The sequence below is a fragment of the Sciurus carolinensis genome, chromosome 5 (genome assembly GCF_902686445.1).
Source record: "Sciurus carolinensis chromosome 5, mSciCar1.2, whole genome shotgun sequence".
Lineage (NCBI taxonomy): Eukaryota > Metazoa > Chordata > Mammalia > Rodentia > Sciuridae > Sciurus > Sciurus carolinensis.
Window position 1 is genome coordinate 122,174,164 of NC_062217.1, and position 23,913 is coordinate 122,198,076.

Here is a 23,913-nt window from a genome sequence, read left to right on the forward strand (position 1 = left end):
GGTGGGTGTATGGCAAGTTCAAGGCCAGCATCCACAGCTTAATGAGACCCTGTCTCAAAATAAAATAAAAAGAACTGGGGAGGTAGTTTGTCTGAGTTCAATCCCAGTACCACAAAAGAAAGAAAAGGAAGGAAGGAAGGAAGGAAGGAAGGAAGGAAGGAAGGAAGGAAGGAAGGAAGGAAGAGGTAGGTAGGTGGGTAGGTTAGTTAAGGAACAGTGCAGGTAAAGAGCTGCAATAAACTTCATGAAGGGGCTCTGGGATTTGTTCACATTTAGGAAGCATCAGCTCTTACCAGTGACTGTGAGCAGGACTCCGATGAGTTTGCATTTTTATTCTGATCCTTTTATGACATGTGACCTAAAAATGAATCACTGTACTCCTGTAGGCCTGTGTAACAGGCAAAAACGTGGGGAGAAAAAAAAGTCACTGTTTGTGCAATAGGCAAAAAAGCGGAAACAACCCACATCCATCAGGGACTGAATGGATAAAATATGGTAGATACAAACAATGGAATATCATTGAGCCTTAAAAAGGAAGGAAATCCCCACACATGCTATAAGGTTGAACCCTGAGGACATTGTTATCTGAAATAATCCAGTCACAAAAGACGACGCCATGGTTCCATTTCCTGTGAGGGACCTCGCATGGCCACATCCACAGAGGCAGGGGCAGAATGGGGTCTGCCGGGGCTGGGGAGGAGGGGGGGGGAGCTGCTTATGGGAGCAGAGTTGCAAAGTGTTGGTGGCCGGTGGCGTGAGGGCTGCACAATGATGACAGTGCAGGGGACAGAGGATGGTGGGGACACGAGGTGATAGCAATCAGTATAAAGTGGGCCGACCGCGCTCAGCCCGCCATGCTTTCCTTTCCAAGAAGCCATTGACCTGCATCCCTGCCCGGCCTCAGTGGACAGGATAGGTCACATTCCACAGCAAACTACCCGTTACCTGCAGGAGAAATGCAGCCCCAGATAAAGTCGATAAGAGGAACCCGAGTTTCCCTGAGGGAGGAGACTTTAGTGACCAGATAAGGAGAGTTCCTCCTGACCATGAAATCTGCAAGAATGTATGGCTAAGAATCCAGTTAGAGCCGGGCACAGTGGCGCACGCCTGTAATCCCAGCGTCTCGGGGGACTGAGGCAAGAGGATCCTGAGTTCAAAACCAGCCTCAGTAAACACAAGGCCCTAAGCAACTCAGTGAGGCCCTGTCTCTAAATAAAATATAAAAAGGGCTGGGGGCGTGGCTCAGTGGCTAAGTGCCCCTGAGTTTAAACCCCGGTCACCACTCCCCCCCAAAAATCCAATTAGAACTGGACAGCATGGGCCAGGGTGACCTAGAGTTGACATGACAGTGGGGACCTGAAAGTCTGATGTCACCCTGATGTCAGTCAAAAGTCAAGAGGTGGGAGTGGAAACTTCTCTGAGGTCCCCAATAAGACTGGAGTGCAGGAGAGGCCATGGTCCCTCTCCTCTCTGAGAGGACCCACTCTCTCCCTTGAGAGAGTCCCCTTCCCCTTTCCTATCCCTTCAATAAACTCATATCCGTTACTCTGAGCAACATGTCTGAAATCTTTCTGCCTTGATCACAGGAATCACTGTTTGAAGAGGGGGTCTTCATGCCGACTCAGTTTCTCGGAAGGCCCAGTGCCCTCACAGCAGCAGTAAGTTAATGCCACTGAACTGTGACCTTAACAATGGTAAGAATGTACATATGATTTTATACATGTGTGTGTGTGTATCTCAATCATGGAATGTGTGTGTGTGTGTACACACGTATATACATATATATACGCATATATATCTCATGGAATATATATACTACCACATTTTTTCCAATTGGAAGAAAAAACGAGAGGCTAAAGCCAGGGAGGTGGCAAGGGTACAGAAGAGTGAAGATAGAGCAGCCTGCGCTCCATCCCAGTGTCAGTTAGCTGACGAATGAACCGTGCTTTGACGCCGAGTGTGAAGCCAGCTGTTTGCCAGATTCGCTGCACATCCCCTGCACTCACTGAGCTTGATGGAAGCCCACTCTACAGCAAGGCCTGTGGGTGTTTGGGAAGGCCCGGGGCAGCGTCCCTCTGAAGGAGCGGGGAGTCATTGCGAGCACGTGAACCTGGCCCAGGAACTGCGTGCGCAGAGCAGGAGCTCAGAGCCACAGCGGACCATGACCAACTCGCCCACCCATTCCAGCAGGGAATTTGCAGACACTTCAAATGTCTCCAGATCTCAAAGGGGGGACACCTCAGCTACTAGCTGGGCGGCATTTGTATAATGTCCCTTTCCTCCCCGATTTTGCCGACCACCGTTTAGTTAATGCTTGTGCTCTTCAGGAGTGTGACTATGGCTTTGGTGGCTGTTGCCGTTGGTATCAGGGGAGTGCGGGGGTTACGAGCTGGGATTCTAGAGCCTGACTTCTAGGGCCTCAGTTTGTTCATCTACAGAATGGGGTAATATTAAGCTCCTGCCTCATGGGGCTTTGGGGAGAATCAGACAAAGCCCTGCATATAAATTATGCAGAACAGTTCGCATGGTGCTTATCAGCTCTCCCGTCGCTGCCTCGGGACCGGCACATGGTAGAGACTCAATGTTGGGTAACGATGGCGGCCCGCAGGCTCCCCGGCCTGAGCCAAGCACGCTCAGCACTGGTGTTCTGGCTCCAGGCAGGGCACCTTTCTCAGGCCACCGCACCGGCTCTCTGCCCTTCAGATCTGCAGAGTACGAGAGACCGGGTCAGCCCCACGCGGGCGGCAGGCCTGGGCTTCCGTGGGAAGGGGGCGATTGAGCGCAGCGCTCCCGCTTCTGAACCAACCACTCAGCACGCAGCCATGACGGCCGGCTGCCCTCTGCAGGGAGGCCAGGATTTTATTTGGTAGACTTTATATGGTAGGAAAGCCGGGGCTGCTGAGGAGGCGTGGGGGCTGGACGCGGGGGGCCGCGCTTGGACCAGAACGGCAGAGCTGTCTGGTGCAGCCGGAGGCCCCGCGGCTCTCTGCCTTCGGCCTGGACGCCGTCTCCTCTGTGTCCTCTCACGGATGCAGCCGGAGGACTTGTGCTTTTCCAATGTACTCTGGGGGACCGGGAGAGACAGCAGCGGGAGAGATCATGGAGGGGCCGGGCCTCCCTGGCAGCTGCCCAGAGTCCCTTTCCCAGGAAGGCCCTGGGTTAAAGGCGTGAGAGCACACAGGGAGGGAGGACCTGGTCAGGCCCGGCTTCCGCCTTGGCCGTGCTGGGACCTGGACTCGGAGCCGCACCTCCTCCCTCCCTTCTTTGGACATCCAGGTAACAAGTGTCAGCTAAGGGCGGACTGTGTGCCCACTCTCCAGGACTCCAGATCATTACAGCCTCGTGGGGGAGAGCGAGGTCCCCGGAGGTGGCGTGTCCTCCTCTCTCCCCTCTAGCCCACCCCTCCCCTCCCCTGGTCTCAGGCACCAGGACGGTGTGGCAGCCCCTCCCCTATCTCCCTCACCCACTTTTGTCTCCCACAGTCCATGCCCCTCGGGGCAGTCGGAGGGACACACCACAGCCTGCGGATAACACCCCATGCCTCTTTGTGAAACCACACATCTGGTTTGTCCAACAGGCCAGGCTGCTTGCTCCTCCACCAATGCACCAGGTTGGGGGTGGGTTCTGCTAGTGGCTCTTTCTAGACCTGGGCAGGGCTGGGTCCTTCCTGTGGTGCAGCTCAGGGAGCCCTCCCCCACCCCATCCCTCACTACCTGCTGCATCCACCCACTTTATCTCCCCTCCAGTGAGCTTCCCCTCAGGTGTTTTTACTGTCTGTACTCCTCACTACCATGCAAGCCCCAAGCTGCAGGAGTTCTACCCCAGTGGCTCCCCAGAGCCCAGCACATAGTAGATGCTCAATAAATATGTCAAATGAAGAGGTGAAATGAGCAGCTTCCTTGTCCAAGCTGACCTGTCTCTAAGTTGCCTTGAGGAATCCAGCCAGACTCGGCCTCAGTGAGCCCCCAGAATGCCTTGCTGCACAGAATCTTACCTGGTTTTTCCTTTGTTGGTAGAGGCGATGTTCTCGTCTTCTTCAGGAATTGACTATAAACATATACAAAGGAGAGGCTGGGGAGGCCAGGCCCCAGATGGGGTGGGTAGTGTGGAGGGATGTGGGAGGGGCGTGGGAGGGTGATACAGGGCACTCAGCCGCGCTCCAGGGACAGGCAGATCACTTCTCCTGGAGAGCTGGAAGTGGACTGTCTGCGGCTGGGCCCAGGCGGCCTCCCTGCCTCCCCCAGCAGGACTAGGTGATTGCGATCGCAGGCCTGCCACGGCCGTTGGGAACCACGGCCCTCCTATCCCTGGAGCTGTGGGGATGGGGCCACAGTTTGTGGCCACTGCAGCTGCCCTCCCTACAGCCCCGGGCTCACCCCTGGCATCCTCCTGGCAGACAGGAAGATAATGCCTTCCATTCGAGTGCAGACAGATGTCCCTCCTGAACAGGTGACTCAGAGCAGAGCTGAGCTCCCTATGTGGGGGCGGGGCTTCACACAGTCCCAACCCTTTTACAGACTGTCATTTCCCCACTGTAACTCTGGGAAGGGGCTTTAGAGAGAGGGTGAAACAGGCTCATAAGGGTCGCTCGGCCAAGGTCACAGTGGTGCCTGCCTTTCTCACTACGCTACTCTTCTAGACGCTCAACCAGGAAAAGCAAACCAAGTTCAGGGCCAGCGTCAGAACCCACACCTGCCACCAACCTCGGTCCACTCCCTAGGGCTGCCTCCTGCCCCAACCCATGAACTGGGGCTCCAGCCATTCCAAGCTTCACCTCCCAGGAAGCGTGTACATTCCCGGAAGTGCACACGTTCCCAGAGGTGTGTACATTCAATGCCATCACCTGGGCTCCTCCCACTCCCTGATGGCCTTTCCCCATCCTTTGATTTGCTCATTTAAATGCCATTAGTGTCCCCAGCCTCTGCCAAAAATACTTGGGTGATTGTTAAACATACAGCATTCTATTCCTCAGGAAACTTGCAATGGAACCACCACTTGACCCAGCTATCCCACTCCTAGGCCTATACTCAAAGGACTTAAAATCAGCATACTACAGTGACACAGCCACATCAATATTTATAGCAGCTCAATTCACAATAGCCAAGGTATGGAACCAACCTATATACTCTTCAACAGATGAGTGGATAAAGAAAATGTGGTACATATACACAATGGAATATTACTCAATCATAAAGAATAATAAAGTTGTGGTGTTTGCCAGTAAATGGATGGAACTGGAGACTATCATGCTAAGTGAAATAAGCCAGTCCCCCAAAACCAAAGATCGAATGTTCTGATATACAGATGCTGATTCACAATAAGGACGGAGGAAGGGAAGAATAGAAGTTCATTGGATTAGACCAAGGGGAATGAAGAGAAGGGAGGGGGAACGGGAATGGGAAAGACAGTGGAATGAATCAGACATGACTTTCCCGTATTCACATATAGAATACGTGACCAGTGTGACTCCACATCATGTGCAACCACAAGAAAGGGAAGTTATACTCCATGTGTGTATGACATGTCAAAACACACTCTACTGTCATGTATGATTAAAAAGAACAGATAAAAAAATTTTAAAAATACAGCCTCCTTTCTTTCTTATTAACTTTTCTTTAGATGTTCATGGGCCTTTATTTTATTATTTTTATGTGGTGCTGAGAATCGAACCCAGGGCCCACACGCGCCAGGCAAGTGCTCTACCACTGAGCCCCAGCCCCTCAGCCTGTTCTTTGCCCACCTGCTGCTGTATTGGAATCTCCAGGGGTCTGCTGTTTCCTTTCCCTGGAGCTGGAGATTGAACCCAGGCCTGGGTGCGTGCTAAACATGCTACCACTGAGATAGTTTTAACAAGCTCCCTGGCTGGATCTGGGGGTGACTAGGCTGGCGGTCAGATAGGCCCAAGGCTGATTCCCAAGCTCTTCTGCTGACCAGTCGGGTGACTTGGGGCACATCATTCAATGGCTCTGAGCCCGTTTTCTCATTTGTAAAGTGGAGGCGATACTGCCTCTGTGGGTTGTGGTCAGACTCGAGATAGGAAAGCGCCAGCAGCCTCAGGCACGCCGCTGGATGCCCCCTGCACGCAGACCTACCCACCTGCCGTGTGGGTCCTTCTCCATTCCTGATTCATCCCTTTCTCCACCGGCCGTTGAGGACGTGTGGTGCCAGCGTGAAGAACTTCAGGCTGCCCTGCCTTCAGACCCGTTCCTCCCCATCCTGCCTCCCCAGACCCAGAGCTTCTGGAGGCAGGATGCGCTTACCCAGCCCTATCTTGTTACAGCCGACATGCCCCCGACACACAGCAGGCAGCGGCATCTGGTCTGACTGTGGACCTCCCGGCAGCACGGCTACAACTGGAGGTTCCCTTGGGGAGGGACTCTTGCTCCAGGAAGGTCAAGGTGAGCCCAGGCTCTGGCCAACACCAAGCTCCCTTCTCTAGGCCCTGCAGGCCTCACCAGGGAGGCCTGATGCTGAGCCTGAGAAAGCAGTTCTGGAAACAGAGGGGCAGGTGCGGGGTGTGGGGCCCACCTGGAGGATGGTGGCCGCTTCTCTTGAGGTGCTTCTTGGACTTTGTGAAGCTGGTTCAAAAGTTTTTCTGCTGGAATGGAGGCTAAGGGTTGGGGGAGAAGCTGAGACACCGCCGTCTGCAGGAGTCCCAGAACCAGGTCCTTCTCTGGAAGCACAGCGCAGGGCAGAGTCCTCAGTCCCCAGCCTGCTTCCTGTCCCTGGACGGGTCTGTAGCTGGAACAGGGTCTCCCGCTCTTGTCCAATCCCGGTCAAGGGCAGCTTTCGGTAACCAGCCCACATTCTGCCCACAGGTCCCTGCAGGGGAAGCCCCAGCCCTCCCGTAGCCGCATTACCATGGTGTTCCTAGCTCCATCCTGCCCACCACCCTCCTTGGCTGCCTCTGGGAAATCTGCCGGGGCGGGGGGGGGGGCGTCCTCCTCCTTCCTGTCTCCCTCTTCCTCCTTCACTCTCCCATCAGGAAGTCTCCTTGGCTCCCAGCTCTCCTCATCCCTCACCTTCCCTCTGAGATCACCCTGCACCCACTGTCCCACATGTATCTGGATGTGTATTTGTGCACTCCTGTGAGTACACGTGTTCTTGCATTGCACGTGTGTGTGCGTGTGTTTCCCACAGTGGTGTGTGAAGGGCTATGTCTGCTGAGTGTGACTCGGAACTTTTCCCTCCCTGCTTAGGCCTGGAGGCAGTGTCAACTCCAAGATGGCCCCGGAAACCTGTGAGAGGCGGGGAGGAGGGGAAAGGCTACTTTCAAGCTGCAAAAAAGTAGAGGGAAGGCCCTGGGGTGGGAGCTTGGTGACATCTGAGTCCTGCAGAACCTGAGCAGAAGGGCGGGACCTAGGCAGTGTCCACTCAGGAAGGGGACCTGGGGCCACGTCCTCACCCGTGGGGGTAGCATACAGCAGCCAGAACTGGATGGCACTCAACGAATCCGTCTGAAGAATCTGGCAAAGCAGTTCCAGGATCTGCAGGCAGGACGACAGGCCTGGCTCAGCTCCAGCCAGGGGTGCCCGGACTCAGGGACCCAGGACTCCTCCCCCTGAAACAGCTCCCAGAGTCACGGGCTTGGCTAAACTGGTCCCCAGACTAAACCAGAAAGAGATGCCTGCTCCTTTCTGTGGGGACCCTGCACGTTACGGAGGGCTTTCTCTCACAGCCACCACGGATTCCTTTTGTTGTTGTTTCTTTCCAAACCAGAGCCTCACACATGCTAGGCAAGTGCTCTACCACTGAGCCACATCCCTCGTCCCCTGGAGGAAGAGTCTTAACCTCCTCACTGGGTGGGTAGAGAATCCAGTGCCTTGAGGGAGGAAGACACCTGGCAGGGACTCTGGCAGAATGAAGCCTCACGCACCAGCTACTTGGCTCATTCCTGGAGCCTCCTTGGGATGGTTGTACCCCAGGGTCCCTCACTGGGAGGCAAAGTCAGGGCTGGCCAGTCACCTCCTCAGAGACGCACCGAGTCCCACACACCCGTGATCTTTGTCTGGGGATTCCGGGTACCCCACGGGCCTCCCCTCCCCGGAGCTCTGAGAGTCTGGAGGTGTTATCGAGATGGTGGGGGTCTGGCGGTGGGCAGCCTGCGGGTCGGGGCTGGCTGGTTCTGCAAGCTGCCCGGCATGGGACTCCCTCCTGCTGAACAGCGGGCACACATGGCTGCTCCCTGCATCCTCAGCCTTCGGCATCTTTGCTGCTTCCGGGCCCCTGTTCCCCTGTGCACGCCAGTCCAGCAGCATCAGGAGAAGCTCCAGCTCTGCCTCAGATGAGCCACTGGGGCCCACTCTTCGGCCAAGCTGCGGGCGGTGGGTGTGGCTATGGCGGGCCGGAGTTTGGGCCCATGGTGGGAGATGGAGCCCCTGCAGTCCTAGGAAAGGTGGGTTCCCTTAGTGCTTGGCGGTCAGTCAGACCCCAGCAGGTCTGTCTTGTCCTTGGCAGAATGGGAAAGGGGCTGGGCCTCTCCCCAGGCCTGTGCCTGCTTAGGTCCCCACCCTCGCCCCCAAGACCCACCTGTGCACGACCCACCCTGATCTGCCCCTGGGCCCTTCTCCCTTCTCAGCATCCAACTTACCTGCCCTGTGCCCCCTCCCCACAGGACCTGAGAACCTAATTCCAGGCGCAGTGAGGCCGCTCTGCAGTGGAGAAAGTGCTGGTTCTAGTACCGGCTATGCTGCTCCTTCTCTGGGGACCTGGGCCACAGAACACCACCTGGCAAGGCCTCAGCGGCCACCCACCCCATCTGTGGAAAAGGGATCCTGGCTCTCTCTGCGTTACCCACTGTGCGGACTGTCAGAAGACTCCAAAGGCACTGCCTGCCTGAATACACTGGTGGCAGGAAGCTGCTCGGTCTGACCCTTCGGGAAGAAGTAGGTGCAATTTCACAGGGGCCTCCCATGTCCTGACCCACTGGATGAGGCAAGGACTCATCTCGGGCTGTGATGGGTAAACTCAAGCCTGGAGAAGGTGGCCCTGCCTTCTGATGCACAGGCCAAACCCCTCTTGGTGGGGTCTGCAGGCCACTCAAACTCCCGGGGTGATCTGCCAGGGCCCCAGCAGGACCTCCGCCCGCAGGCTCCTCAGTGCTCCACTGCAGCGTCCTGGTTAACTCTCAGCTGCTGCAGCTGGAAAGCACCTGCCATGGAAGGTGGGCATGCTCCCAGTCTGGATGCACCATGTAACCACGGCCCAGAAGAGGGAAGGACTTACACAGAAAGGGACAGGATCCTCTAGAGGCAGAGGGCCCTGGAGCCCAGGCTGCTGGCTCCCAGGGTGGGGGTTTTCCTGACAGTTGCTGGTGCGGGCATTCCCAGGAGAGGCCATGCCCTAAAGCCGTCTGGAAGAGCCGTAGCCTGGGGACAGGGACTGCAACAGCCTCTGCCCCCAGAGTGGGGCTCACCAGCAGCTCCTGGTCCTGCAGGACAGAGGGCTGGACACCTCTATCTCTGCTGGAAAGGTGGCTCCGCTGGCCCTGGTGGGAGCTGCGGCGACTGAGAGCCTGCGCGGAAGCCGGGATGAGCCTGCCAGTCTCCGCCGAGTACCTTGCTCCCTGCTCCCTCGGGGGCTCCTCCTTCTGCTGGGACAAAAGTGGCCAGAGACTCCAGGAGCCAGGGAGAGGGTAGGGAGAGGACAGAGGGGCACGATGAGGAGGACAGGTCAGCCTTCTTGGCTGCTACCCCCCAAGCTCCCAGGGCCACAGCATCGCTGGAGACCCAGGACGCCGTCTAGGCCACTCCCGCTCTGCGCCGTGCCCCTCTTACTATCTCAGGCTCACCCCCAGTGAGCCTTCGCGATGGGGGCTGACCTAGCTGAGGCTTTCTTCCTGGGACTATCTAGCTAGGAAGGCGGCTGGGACAGCCTGGTGGCTCTTGTCCTTCCCCCACATGTCCTCCCTGCTGCCCCTTCCCTCAGCCCATAGAGGCTGGAAAACAGCACCTGCAGCAAGGCCGCCCGCCGACCTCAGGCCGGGCTCAGTGCCTCCAGGTCGGGCCCCCACAGCCAGCTTGCCATCCTCTCTTTGTCCTGGACACAGGCACAAGGCCTGGGGCCTCCTGCCCTTGAATTTCAGCTAAGACTTGTAGTATCCATCTTCTCATTTTAAAGATAAGAAACAGACCCAGACAGCTCAGCTGAGTTACCCTGAGAAAGCTCAGAGCAGGAACCGGAAGCCTGGCCCCCACCTTTCCACTCTGGGTGTCCAAGACCAGGGACAGGGCCAACCTCAGCTGCAAAAGTCAGGGACTGTCCTCAGACCACGTTCAGCTGCCTTTGAGTTGTCTCTGCCATTTTATCATCAAATAGTACCCCTGAGGTCACCCCACCTGGTTTGAAACTTTCCTGTGACTCTCTGCTCCTCAGGTTGGGAAAGGAAGGACTCCCCACATTTCCCAGCCTCCTCCTCCCCTTCTCCCCCATTCTGCCCCCTTGTTCCCTGTACTCCAGGTCCTGGCCACTGGAGATGTCCTGCAGCTGCCAGCTTCTGAGCTTTGGCTCAGAAACATCCCACTTAGATATCGATGCCCCCGAAGGCCACCTCCCCGGGAACCTCCGTGGATCTCCCCAGGAGGTCTGTTCTCGCCCTCCTCTGACCTCACCCGCTCCCTAATGCTTGCTTTCTGGGCCTCTCCCAGGACACCAGCAGAGCTCTGGAGGAACTTCTGCACTAAGGGCGGATCGACTTCCTGTCCTCCTGTCCTTCGTTCTGCACCCACCTCTTTGTCCTTCTGCTCTGTCTCCTTGGTGAACATGGCCACCCTTGAAGTCAGCTCCTTCAACTCCTTCTTCCAGGCCTCTGAGAGGAGGGAGACGAGATCCTGGGTCCCTGCTCCTCCTCCCTGGGGTACCAGGGCTGGGAGGGTGGGGAGGGTCCTAGGTACAAGAATCCCTGCTTCCTTTCCGGCCTCCCTGCCCCAGTCTCAAGGGAAAGGGGGAGGTGGGGCCGCGGAAGGAGGAGGATTAGGAATCGGCCCACAGGTGGGAGGTTGTGTGGTGACTTCACTTCTGGGGGGACTGATGCCGATAGCCTGGATACCCTGCCCGTGGCGTTGCTGGAGGTCCTGGAGACACTAGGCTACTTGTGTCTGGATCCCTGTGCTTTGACCTAGCTTTGCCTCCTGTAGGAACCTGAGGCCAGGGCTGAGCCTGTTATTAAGACCCTGGGCGACTCGCAGCCAGCCCTCCAAACCTCTCTGCCCTGCCCTCTCTCCAGATCCCCACCCTCCCAACCTGACTTTCCCACCCCCCAGGAGCAGAGAAGGGAGGGCTTGGCAGGGGAAGCCTCCAGAACGCAGCTCCAGCACCTGCTGGATGGCCCTGATGGGCAGGTGCCTGTGCATAGGCATTACTAAGTATTTTAAATATAATTCCTGACTGTCACTGATGGTCACATGCATGTCTTCTGCCTTTTATTATTCATCAGTCACCTCAAATGCAAGCAGGGGCACATGTCTGAGGACTAGGACCTGGGGACGAGGTGGGGAGATAGAGATGAGGCCGCCTGAGAAAATGAGGAGGGAGTGGGGTCCTCCTAATGGACTCCACTGACCCAAGAGCAATGGCCCTTTCCTTCTCAGACACCCACCCAAGTGTGCAGCCCTTGGGGAGAGGTGGGAACCCACAAGCAGAACAGTGTGGCCCAAGTACCCACCATAAGAAAGCCGGGGGTTCCGATTGAACTGTGGGTCCCCAATGGGGACGGAGATGGTGGGCATCACCATCAGACAGTGGGATGAGAATGAGGAATGAGGCAAGGGAGAGAACTTGTTCCTGACGATGCAGATGGGCTTCCCAGTGAGATCTGTGAAGAGTTAGAGGTCGTGGGATGGAGGGTCTGAGTGGACCCAGGAATTCTAGGAGACCAGAAGAAGGTTGGGGGGCAGGGGAGAGCTCTGACTCCACTTTTTCTGGTAACCTCCAGCCCACGGAGTGTCAACCCATAGATTGCAACCACCTGAACAACAACTGCCTTAGCCACAGGACACTGTGAATCGGTGGGGGCCAGGGTCAAGCAGCGAGTTGGGCGGAGGCGAGACAAGAACCCATCTCATGGGAGCCTAGCCCTGAGGTCCTTCTGACTTCCTACGCAGGGCAACAAATCCACGGGGAGATGGTGGGCCCTCTGGAGAGCTTCTGCAGCCAGGAGGGGTGGCTTACAGGTGGAGGACCTTTCCACCTCGAGTCCGCGGACTGTGACGTAAACACCAGCTGTCCTCTAAATGGCTGTCACCTTTGCACCCCCCTCTGCCTTCAGGCAGCTCCCACCTGGATCAGCCTCTACCTGTTGTCTAAATGCCACCTGGCATTTCCCCTCTTCTGCCCAGGACCCAAGACACTTTCTCCGTCCCCTCACCCTGCCTCGGGTGGCTCCTTGGTGTCGTCAGCTTGTGCAGCTCCCTGGCCAAGAGCTCGGGAGCCAGTCGGCCTTGACTCCTCTCCTCCTCCTCACCCCATTTCCTACTGATCCTCAGACCCTATTGGCTTCACCTTCTTCCTTGCTCGAGAACAGGGTCATGAACTCTTCCTGGGCTTGATGGTCCAAGTCACCATCAAGACAGAGGTGAGGGTGACCCTTGTTAAATATTTTCTTTCTTTTCTATTTTCTTTTTCTTTTCTTTTTCATAGCACTGGAGATTGAACCTAGGGGGCTACCACTGAGCTACATCCCCAGTCCTTTTTATTTATTTATTTTTATTTTGAGCCAAGTTCTTGCCACGTTGCTGAGGCTGGCCTTGAACTGGTGATCCTCCTACCTCAGCTACTGAGTGGCTGGGATTACAGGCTTGCTCCACCATGCCCAGAAAAATATCTCGCTTCTTTCACTTCTGCACTCTGAGCTGGATGAGGATTCCTCCTGATGCAGTGAGGTGGCTCAATGGTGAACCTAGCGGCCTGCAAAGCCCACTGGATCTGGCCCTGCTACCTCTCTGATGTCATCTCTTCTCCCCACGCTTCCTCTGCTACAGCCACAGCATGGTGTTCCTCCGGCAGTGCAGGGTGCTCTGGCCTCGGGGCTTCGGTACATGCTGATCCATCCGCCTGGGCACTCTTGTCCCTCGTATGCACACAGTCCCCACACTTGTTTCCTCCAGTTCTTGACTCCAATGTCATGTTATTGGCCTGATCTTTCCTAACCACCTTTTAAAAATGTCACTCGCCCCCCCCCCCATCTGCTTCCGACCCTTCCCCGTCTAGGTGCCAGCTCCAGGGCAGCAGCCACTGTGCCTGTTTTGTTCACCTTGTATCCTCAGGACCTAGAGAGCGTCACCCCCTCTTTCATGCCTAGTGAATACTGATGATGGGCAGGCGGGTGGCCCAGCGGCCTGCGATAGAGAGCAGAGCCCCCTCTGGGCAGAGGTTCTTCCTTTTCTCTGGTTTGTGGAGTGCAGAAACCTGGCAGTGAGGGAATCCTGTGGGGACCTCTGCTCTGCCTGGGGAGCCTGCGCTTCATTTCTGTCCCCCAAGTCAGTCCTGGCTTGGTCACTGGCCAGCCCCTGCTCTCTGGGCCTGGGCCTGGAGTGGGCCAGAGGAGGGCGTCCTTTCCAGGTCTCAGGGTCAGTGAGTGATCCCGCAGCCCTCCCTGCCCCCGCAGACCCAGTGGACCCCACCCTACCTTGCATGTGGGTCACCTGATGGGGGTGGGGGTGGTTCCGGGTGAAGAAGGAGTGGTGGCTGAGACGGCCGAAGCGGTAGGTGCCAGAGGGATCAGGCTTGGGGCTCCTCGGCACCTCCTGGATCAGCTCCAGATCCACAATGCCTGGGACCACCGACTCTTTCTGTGGCCAGTGCCTCGGCTTCTTCTCAAGTTTTGGCTCAGCCTTTGGACTGAAGGAGAGTGTTTAAAGAGAAATGAACGGAGCCTCCTGCTGGCAGCAGGGCCCACCCCAACCCAGAGCTCAGAGTTATCGTAGAGCCCACTCCCCAGACACTCAGAAATCAAACCCCCCACCCATGGCGTCAAGCTGAGCTCCCCCAGAGTCCTTTCCCAATGGTGCACTCCAGTCCCGGGAAGCCTCTGTCTTCCTAAGATGCCTTCGCAGGGAACTAGGATCCATTTGTGAGAGCTCAGAGGAAATCCCTCAAGACCCCAGTGTTCTCCCAGAGATCAAATCTAAAACCAGAAATAGAAGCCTCAGACCCACCCTGTTTTCCAGACAGCTGGGATGGAGCTGCAGGCCCCTTATGTACACCCAGGGGCAGTGGGGCTGGCCCCAGCAAGGGCGTCCGCCAAGCCAAACAGTTGGCAGCTCCAGGGAAGCCAGTTGGAGGCTGTCACCCTCCCCTGGGCCCGCAGGGGCTGTCCTGGCCTGGACCCAGCGTCCAGGGGTAAGATTTGGAGTCAGGCAAATCCTCTCCCCATAGAGCCCCTTCCCAGGAGACGCAGAGCTGATGGGCACATGTCAGGGCTGTGACATTTCAGGCAAGTCATAGGCTCTCACTGGACTTGGCTAAAGGCCAGCCTCTCAGGTTGCCTGTACCCTGTCCCTTCTGGAGGAGCTGTGTCTCTGCCCCTGGAGGAAGAGGTCAAAGTCAGTTCAGCAAGGATCCAAAGTGGGCCACTCCCACCTGCCTGATGGCTATCTGTATTTCCTTCTCCAGGTGGTCCTGGCTGGAGGGAATCCCTTTGGAGGAGTAGAGGTGGACTCTGGATATGTTAAGCAAGTCTTGATGCCCTTGGACCCTCTGAGGACTTCGGTGACTGGGCCCCTGAGTTTCCTGTTCCACTCTTGATTTGTATCTAGGGTATCTGAGAATTAAAGAAATAAAGTAAACCTTCTCTGAAAGCCACAGTTAACTACTCCTCTATCCCAGAAGCCACTTCCTGAAGCCCCTCCTAGTGTCTTCTCCCTGCCCGACCAGGGCCCTACCTGTCACCTGTTTACTTAGCTGAGGATCCTCTGGGGTCCTGGCTGATGGCAGGGGGAGGTGAGGAGGGGCTGCCTCTCCTGGACTTCCAGTCTACAGAGTTTCCCCAGGGCTGCCTTTGTCTCCGCGTGCCCTGTGCTGCCCCCACACCCCAGTGCACAGGTGGGAATTCAGGGCTTTACCTCATCGGCAGATGTTCATCCAGAGACCTCACCTCGGTAGCCATTGTAAGATTTCGAATGGAATAAACCCAGCTCCTAATTCCCGTGTCCTAGATGGATAACAGGAGCTCTCACGGACTAGTGGTAAGAGTGAAAAACAGAACAGATATTTTGGGAGAGATGAAGGGGACAGTGTCTTGAAAAATTGAACCCTTGACTTCTCTATCAGTCAGCCATTTCTTTCCCAGATATAAGAGATAGTCTTGCAGACGTGCTGTGATGGCTATTCTTAAGAATATTTCCTACATCATCCCAAATAGCAAACACCTGGTATCCGCCCAAGTGTACGATGACAGAAGAATGAATTAACATGCTGTGTTACATTCAGACCAGGGAACTTTTGTTGCTATGACAAATAAGTGAATCCCAAGCTACACACAATGACATGAGTGAATCTGAAACACATGACGCTAGGTCAAAGAAAGCATGATTCAGAAGACCGTGTAGCGTGAAATGCGTTTTACAAATAGAAGTTTGATGGCAAGTAAAATGATCACCAATGTGCTCAAACAACGAAAAACAAGGAAATGAAAAATTCCCAGTGTGGCTATTCCTGGGTAGGCAAAGAGCAGAGATGTCCAACGCTGACATTCTAGTTCTTGGTGTGGGTAGTACATTGACTGGGTGCTTGTTAGACTGTTAAATAAACTAATTCAATGAGATGCAGGAAAGATGTCAGAGGTTGAAACCCAAAATTATGATTTATCTGGATCTATGGCCCTGATAAATAAATAAATATATCCCAAAGTGCTAGCGATGAGGTTGGGATAGGAAATAAGTACATTCTGAGAATTGACCCTCAGAGTCACAGAATCTGCAAGGGACCCCAGAGAACCCCCCAGTGCCAGCCTCCGTCAGGTCAGGGTGCAATGGGCTGGACTTGTCTGAGATCAGGAAAGAGGAGAGACTTGCTGAGGCCACACAGCCAGGGGACCAGAGTTCTGACTCTCAGACCCCTGATCTTTCCTCCAAAAACAATGGACCAAGCTTCCTTTTAAGGTAAGTTGGGTATCCTGGAAGACATATCAGATGCCGCATGCTTGAAGATGGGGTATTTGGAAGCCCTGAATCCACCTGCCTACAAGAAAAGGGACTCTTTTGTGGGGTGGGGGGCATTACCAGGGATTGATCCAGGGGCTCTCAACCATGGAGCCACACCCTCAGCCCTATTTCGTATTTTATTTAGAGACAGGGTCTCACTGAGCTGCTTAGTGCCTTGCTTTTGCTGAGGCTGGCTTTGAACTCGTGATCTTCCTATTTCGGACTCCCAAGCCGCTGGGATTACAGGCGAGCGCCACTGGGCCTGGTGAAAATGTACTCTTTATAAACAGAAACTTTCCAATCCTTTTGCCTGTGAGGACAGTAAGAAATTCATTTTTCCATCAAGACTCAATTCACACAGGTGTGTGTACACTAGTGTATGCATGTGAATCCGAAACCAGACTATCCTGAGGCAAGACTTACCCATACTAAGACGCACACTGATTTTTGTTTTCATTTTGTGAATAGTAGACATGACCCATTACAGTGCTTCAACAAACTGCTTACAAGTCCCGACAGAGAGGTCGACAGGGACCCAGGCCAGGTCTGCCATCTTCATAGTGGCACAGGTGGGTCCACTGTGGCCAGTGATTGCCCTGCCCTGTCTCTGTCCCTGGGCCCCAGAGAGGCAGCCACAAGGCTGCCACCAATCGAGCCCTAGGGCTTCCCCTCCACCTCTGTCCCTCTGGGCCCTCCCCTGCGTTCCAGTCTGGGGCCCCAGGATCTTTTTCCTCCTGGAAAGGTCCCTGGACTCACCAAGGAAGGTGTCTGCTATAGCATGTGGACAAGAAGCCCCTGCTGACCGAGCAGGGAGGAGTGAGGGGACAAACCAAGGGTAGGTTTTGTCGGTTCTGTGGGCAGGTCTGTGCTTTGTGACTCCACTGCGTCCAGTGGTTGCTAGGTTACCCTCCCCACAACTCCAGAGGTGCTCCCCAGCACCCCCGGCCCTCACCGCCCACCCTGTCCCTCTTTCCCTCTCCGGGACTTTCTCTTGTCCCTCCACTTCCCACCAGGGCTTCCGATGGGGACTAAGGGAGAGAAAGTTGAGTATCTTGTTCAGCCAGCAGCAGGCGCCAGGCAGACAGAGAAAATCTGGTCAAGGATGCTGGCTGGGTGGGGTCCCACTTTGTCAACCCAACCCAGCTCGATGCTGCCATGAGCAGCTCTGCCTCTGTGAATCACGTTTCTGGGGATGAATGCTCAGGGGGACGGCGCTTAGAGAAGAGGGGAGCAACCATAAGCTCCAGAGTGTCCCTCCAGTCTCACTTGGTAGAATATCTGCAGGAAAAGACTCTGGGTTTCCCATTGGGCTAGGGTTCCAGTCAGGGTCTGATAGCTCCCAGATGTGTCACCTCCGGTGAGTTACCTGTACTACCAGAGATGAGGGACAGTCGGGAGAATACCCTGCTTACATTCCCGTTCTGCTCCTTCCTAGCTGTGTAGCCCTAGACAATTTACCTAATGTCTCTGAGCTCCAGTTCTCATACCTCTGAAATAGAGATGATACTCCCACTTATTCTCTCTCGGAAATATTGAAGTGAGTTAATACACATTAAAGTGTTTAGAACGGGGGGTGGCACCAAATAGGCTCTCTTGCTAGTATTACCTTATCAGGGCCTGTAAAATGGGGCCTCCGCCTACTTCTGGGTTTGTTTCGAAGAACGAAAGAGCTAACGGAAGTACGTAGGTATCAGCCTGGTATGTCAGAGATGCCCACCAAAGATGATCACTATTGCTATGGTAACTTGATGAAGACAGGATTGTATGGCGGAGTGAGTCCTTATGTGACAGAGATACCCGCCTTGATTATAAAATGAAATTTTAAGAACATTATGGTAAAGAATCCATGTCTGCAGAAAGGGTTAACCCCTTCCCTGTGGCCAGCCTGTCTTCAGGGAACCTCCTTAAGGAGGGGTCCCTATCTATTGGTTGTAAATGGCTATCTCAGGGAGCCTGACTCTCCTTGATACGTTAAAGTCTGTAACAGGCTTTTAAGGCCAGAGATCCAACAGATGCCTGTGAAGTTTCTTCTTAAGCTTTGTAAAACTTCTAGGGATATAGCTACATCACTTAATTGCTAGTACAAATCGTAGGTCATTATGTCAATTAACTCTGTCTAAACTATAACCTCATAGACTTAGTTCTTAGAAATACACTCTTAGGGAGATAAACTCAAGTCATCTGGAGTAGCTGCTGCCTGTGGAAAAGGACACTTCGTGACAACACTCGCAAGCGTTCCACTGTCTTTGTTTTGCACCTGTGAACTACTTATTGTAAAATTTCTGTACGTGGTCCTTGGCCACTTTGCTGGATTTTGATTTTTCTCTTGTTTCACAGTGCTGGTATTGAACTCAGGGGTGCTCTACATCTAAGCTACATTCCTAGCCCTTTTATTATGTTATTTTGATACAGGGTTTCACTAAGTGTGCCCTTATTGAAATATTTTTCAATAGTGCTGAATATTTCTACTTAGGTTTAGGATACTGGGTTGACAGTTCTGTTCTTCTATGACCTGAAAAATGTTCTGCCACTTCCTGTTAACTTCCAAGATTTCTTATTAAAAAAAAGATTGTTGTCAATCCAGTTGCTTTCCCCTCTTGGGTAAGGTCTTAATTCTTCTCTGGCTGTTTTTGAGAGTTTCTTTTTTCTTTTTTCTCCCCTTTGTCTTAGTTATTAGATATTTAATAATGACGCATCTTGGTGTGGATTTCTTCGGATTTATTCTGTTTGGTTTGCTCATTTTCTTGAATCTATAGGTGTATGTCTTTCCCCAAATTTGGGGACAACCTTTACTTTAAGTACTTTATCAGTCTTGGTCTTTTTCTCTTATTCTTCTGGGACACTGATGACACAAATATTAGAAATCACTGAGGCCCTGTTTCTTTCTTCCTTTTTTGTTTAAGTTTCTGTTTTTCAGGCTGAATAATTTCTATTGTTCTATCTTCCAGTTCACTAATTTCTTCCTCTGCCTTCTCCAGTCTTCTTTGATTGAGCCCCCTGAATGGAGGTTTTTACTTCAGTTATTGTATTTTTCAGTCTGAAAATTTCAACTTCATTCTTTTTATCTTCTATTTCTTTCTCTCTTTCTTTTCTTTTCTTTTCTCTTTCTTTCTTTCTTTCTTTCTTTCTTTCTTTCTTTCTTTCTTTCTTTCTTTCTTTTCTATTCTTTTTTTTGGGGGGTGGTACTAGAGATTCAACCTAGAAGTGCTTTACCACCAACTGTATCTCCAACCCTTTTAAAATTCTATTTCCAGACACGGTCTCACTAAGTTGCTGAGGCTGGTCTTGAACTTTTGGTTCTCTTGCCTCAACCTCCTGAATCGCCTGGATTACAGGTGTGCAGCACTGTGACAGCTGTATCCTATAGGACTTTGCAGAGATTTTCCTTTTTTTTTTTCCATTTGTGTTCCTAAGTGTTCACTGAATTCTTGCTTTTTCTTAAAAAATCATAAGCTGCTATAACATATGTCAGATAATTCTAACATCTTTGTCATTTCAGTGTTCACATAGATTAGGTTTTTTTCTAGGATTTTTCCATATCAAGTATATTTTCAAATTTACTGTATAAAGGCCATATCTATGTGATGTTTCTAGGAATTATAATAATGTTTTCTTTTTCATGCCTGATATTGGACTGAATATCTTCCCCCTCCCTCCCTCCCTCCCTCCCTTCCTCCCTCCCTCTCATTTTTCAATCCTGCAAGGGGTTATTATTTTTTATTAATTATTTTTTTCCAAAGAAATAACGTTTTGCTCCATTGGTCCTCTTAAGTATTATCATCCTTTTCCTCTCTTTGGATTTAATTTGCTCTTCTTTTTATAGCTTCTTGAGATGGATATTTAAGTAATTATTTTTAGTTACCTTCTTTTCAAATATATTATATGTTTAAGGCCATAATATCTACATTCCATAAGTTTGTGAAACTTATCAGAGACAAATGCCACCTTAGTATAGCTTTAATTTGCATTTCTTTAATGAGTGAAGTTAGACATCTTTTTATATGCTTAAGTGCTATTTGTATATTTTTTGTTATCTGTTGGTTCATTAGTCTTTCTTACATGGATAGATAGATTTATGTATTATAGAGATTATCCTCTTGTAATATGAACAATACTTTTTTTCTGGTTTGCTTATACTATAAAATCATATTCCAGATTCTTCTTCTGCTAAACTGCTACTCTGGTGGGGGTAAGTCACTTACCTTTGGAGCTCAGAGAGGATAGCTCATTTCAACTTGCTGTGCTTTATTGGGCTCTTGGTTAACCCCAGGAAAATTTCCACAGAGCCCAAAAGTCCAGATTCCAGAAATACTCAGGCAACCATTCTCCAGCTATGTGACTGTAGGTAAGTTTTGATTTACCTACAACCATGGGGCTGTCTGATGATTAAATAAGATAGTGCCTAGGGAAGGGAGAGGGAAGGGAGTAGGAAAGACAGAATAAATCAGATATAACTTCCCTATGTTCATATATGTTTACAGCACCAGTGAAACTCCATCATGTACAATCACAAGAATGGGATCCTAATTAGAATAAGTTCTACTCCATGTATGTATAATATGTCAAAACACACTCTACTGTCATGTATATCTAAAAAGAACAACAACAATAAAGACAATGCCTATATGATCACCTAGCACAGAGTCTGGGTCATAGTGAAGGTATAATGTGTGGCATTTGTTTTTTATTATTGTTCACAGAAATGGAACAAGTGTTTCGTGAATGGCTCTTGTACTTTGATGTTATTCTCCAGCAGTGTGTAGGAGAGAATCTCATGACCACATTCTCTTGGCTCACCTGTGATATCTTTTCTTCTCTTTATTGGGCTGCATCCAGTTCTGGTGGCTGCTCTGAGATTGAGTCTTTGTCAGGCTCTTGGGATGCTCCTATCCTGGCATTGCCTGTGCCTTCATTGTCCTGAGGTCTAAGTGAGGTGGAGGGCACGTTTGCAAGTCTTCCAGGGAAGTAGAGAGGAAAGAAGGGGCCTAGCTAAAGACCCCACATGGCTCATCCTCCTATCTCCCCCGGGATGATTAAAGTTGCCTAGTTGCCTGTCATCTGAGCTATACAGGCATAGACTGGTCTAATCCAGCCTTAGGTAGGTCACTGAACTGGAAGAGCAGGCAGAGGACAGACAAAGCCTGAGCTCTCCAGAAAGTCCAAGGTCAGGAACCAGACAAGCTCCTTACTGTATCCCTTTTCAACTTCAATGTCTCTTCTCTGACCTTCGCTGCACCTTCTTCCCTCATACTGCCCAGCTGATTCTTACGATTATATGTATCTCTTCTGTAGGCCTGTAAGCAACAGGAGGTCAGAGGCCATGTTTGACTGGTTTATCACGGAGCGTAGGACCTTGACATGTGTGGTGGTTTCAGGGGTGTGTCTGTTTTGCACTGACTCATCAAGTTCCTGTACAGTGCCTGGCGCCCAGTATTCACTGAATGAGGAATGAGGAATGGTTGGAGTAATGAACTGATCAATCCCACAGTCTTAGATGCTTTCCCACTCCATTTGTCTACTGCATCCTTGAATCCTGGCTTCATTCATGCCAAGCTTTTGCTAGCATTTGCCAATTGATCACCTCTGGTGACAGGAGCTCTGTTTGGTCCAAGGCTGCCTATTCATTTTCTGTAGAGTTTTGTGACTGCAAAGTTCTTACTATTGAGATGAAGTGTATTTCTTTGAGACCTTCAGTAGCTATCCTTGTTCTAGTCTTTATGGCCACACAAATCAAATAGAGGCCTTCATTGTGATGACAACACTCCTGATATTTGAAGTTAGTTCTCCCGCCCACCTCTTCTCCAGGATAATCACAAAATCATTGATTAGATATGTATTTGTGGAGCATCTACAACCAGGAATAGGCTAGAGAGCACCAAGATGAAAAAATATAATAGCTGATTTAGTGGTTACTGGTCTTATGGGGAATCAGAGAAATAAGATAGACTGTGGTTTAAGTGTTAGGGAAATAGAGTCTAACTCCCACCCCGGGGGTCTTGGGGAGGTTCCACCAAGGAGTGGGCAACAGAACTTACCACAAGTAGACCACAAATGTGGTGGATAAATCAGGAAAAGGGAGTAGCATATGCAAAAGTCTGGGGTTATAAAAGCTCATGGCATATTTGGGAATTCTAAGTAGTTTCGCATGGTTAGAGACACCAGATTTCCCAAGTTTCTCAGAGTAGTCTGATCTATGACTGTTGTCCCAGAAAACTTAAGAATATGTCTTCAGTCTCAAAAGTTCTCAGACTAGATGAAAATTGTATGGTCACTATAAGTTTGGTTGGGTCATAAAGTGTAAGGGTGAGGTGGAAATGGGAGAGAAGAAGGTGGAGAGAGGTAGAGGTTGATCATAAGGAGCCTTATGTGCCAAGATCAAGAAAAACACTCCATTCGCTGGGCTTGTATGGAGTCCTTCCCTTTGATATGACCTAGTTCATAGGTCTGTCCATCACCCATTGACAGATGATTACTGCTGTGAGTTGCTGCTTATGGATAGCTTACCAGGCAGGTGCTTTCCACATGGCTTGGGGTGAGGCCCAGGCAAGCTCTGCTGACCCTTGTTGATGCATGTCCTCTAACTGATTCTCTGTGTTTTAGTCAGCATTTTCACTTCTGTGGCTAAAAGACCTGACAAGAACAATTTTAGAGGAGGAAAAGATTATTAAGAAGCTCAGTTTCTGAGGTCTCAGTCCATAGACAGATGGCTCCATTCCTTGGGACTCAAGATGAGGCAGAACATCATGGCGGAAGAGTGTGGTGGAGGGAAGAGGCTCCCATGATAATCAGAAAGCAGAGAGAGAGGGACTTCACTCTCCAGATACAAAGGCATGCCCCCATTGACCTACCTCCTCAAGCCACGCCCTTCCCACCACTCAGTTAATCCCACTGGTTGGGTTAAGACTTTCATCACCCAATCATTTCTCATCTGAACTTTCTTGTGTTGTGCTACACATGAACTTTTGGGGGACACTTCACATCTAAACCATAACACTCTGCTAGTAGGCTTTGGGTTTTAATTTGTTTTTATGGTTGCAAGTTTGAGCCCATAGACAACATTGGGTAATACTCAAAGGGCCTTCTGTTTCCAACTAGAAACTTCATAAGGAGGGCAGCTGGGATCAGAAGTAGGCCTACTAGCTATAAAAAAATGTTTTAAAGGAATGTTAGGTGGTGGCACACACCTGTAATCCTACACTCAGAAGGATAAAGCAGGAGAATTGAAAGTTCAAAGCCAATCTGGGCAATATAGAGAACTAGTGAGACCCTGTCTCCAAAATAAAATAAAATAAAATAAAAATAAAGAACTGGTGTGGTTTGTGTATTGAAGGGACTTGTAAGAATGTTCAATGTAATGGGTTTAATTGAGTCTAAAGTAATGATGCAATAATGGGGTATTGAGTTAGCTGTTTGGACAGGCTGCCAGTAGTTTCAAATGGTTTAAACATTTGAGATATTTGAATTAAGTGAATAATAGATAGTCAGAGTGGACATCTGAGCTGTGTCTGAGTGGTTTCCTCCCAGTACCCCCTGCAACATCTGCCCCTGAGTGTCAGGCATTGAGTTGCACCCAGAGCTGAAGGTCACAGAATGCCCAGCTAGCTTCAGGCTCCTTTGTCTCCCAGGAAGCCAGGGGGGTGGTGAATACAGCAGGGCTCTGGATGCTTCCCAACTGCACCACTGCCCCCATGCTGCTCAGAAGGGACCCGAGGCCATTCTGTACTGAGTGTGGCCGTGTCGCCCTGCCCCTTCCGGTCTCTCTGTCAGCCTACTG

At 51.6% G+C, this 23,913-nt stretch overlaps 1 protein-coding gene across 1 annotated transcript; it reads right to left on the minus strand.

The window, feature by feature from the left end:
* Window positions 1–2,873: 2,873 nt before the first annotated feature.
* On the minus strand, window positions 2,874–15,103 carry Tbata (thymus, brain and testes associated). Its single transcript, XM_047554363.1, is given in 9 exon segments — window positions 2,874–3,064; window positions 3,995–4,047; window positions 6,529–6,673; window positions 7,406–7,487; window positions 9,416–9,592; window positions 10,728–10,807; window positions 11,663–11,812; window positions 13,625–13,836; window positions 15,060–15,103. Coding segments are annotated over 9 exon segments (1,134 nt in total).
* Between the last annotated feature and the right edge of the window lie 8,810 nt (window positions 15,104–23,913).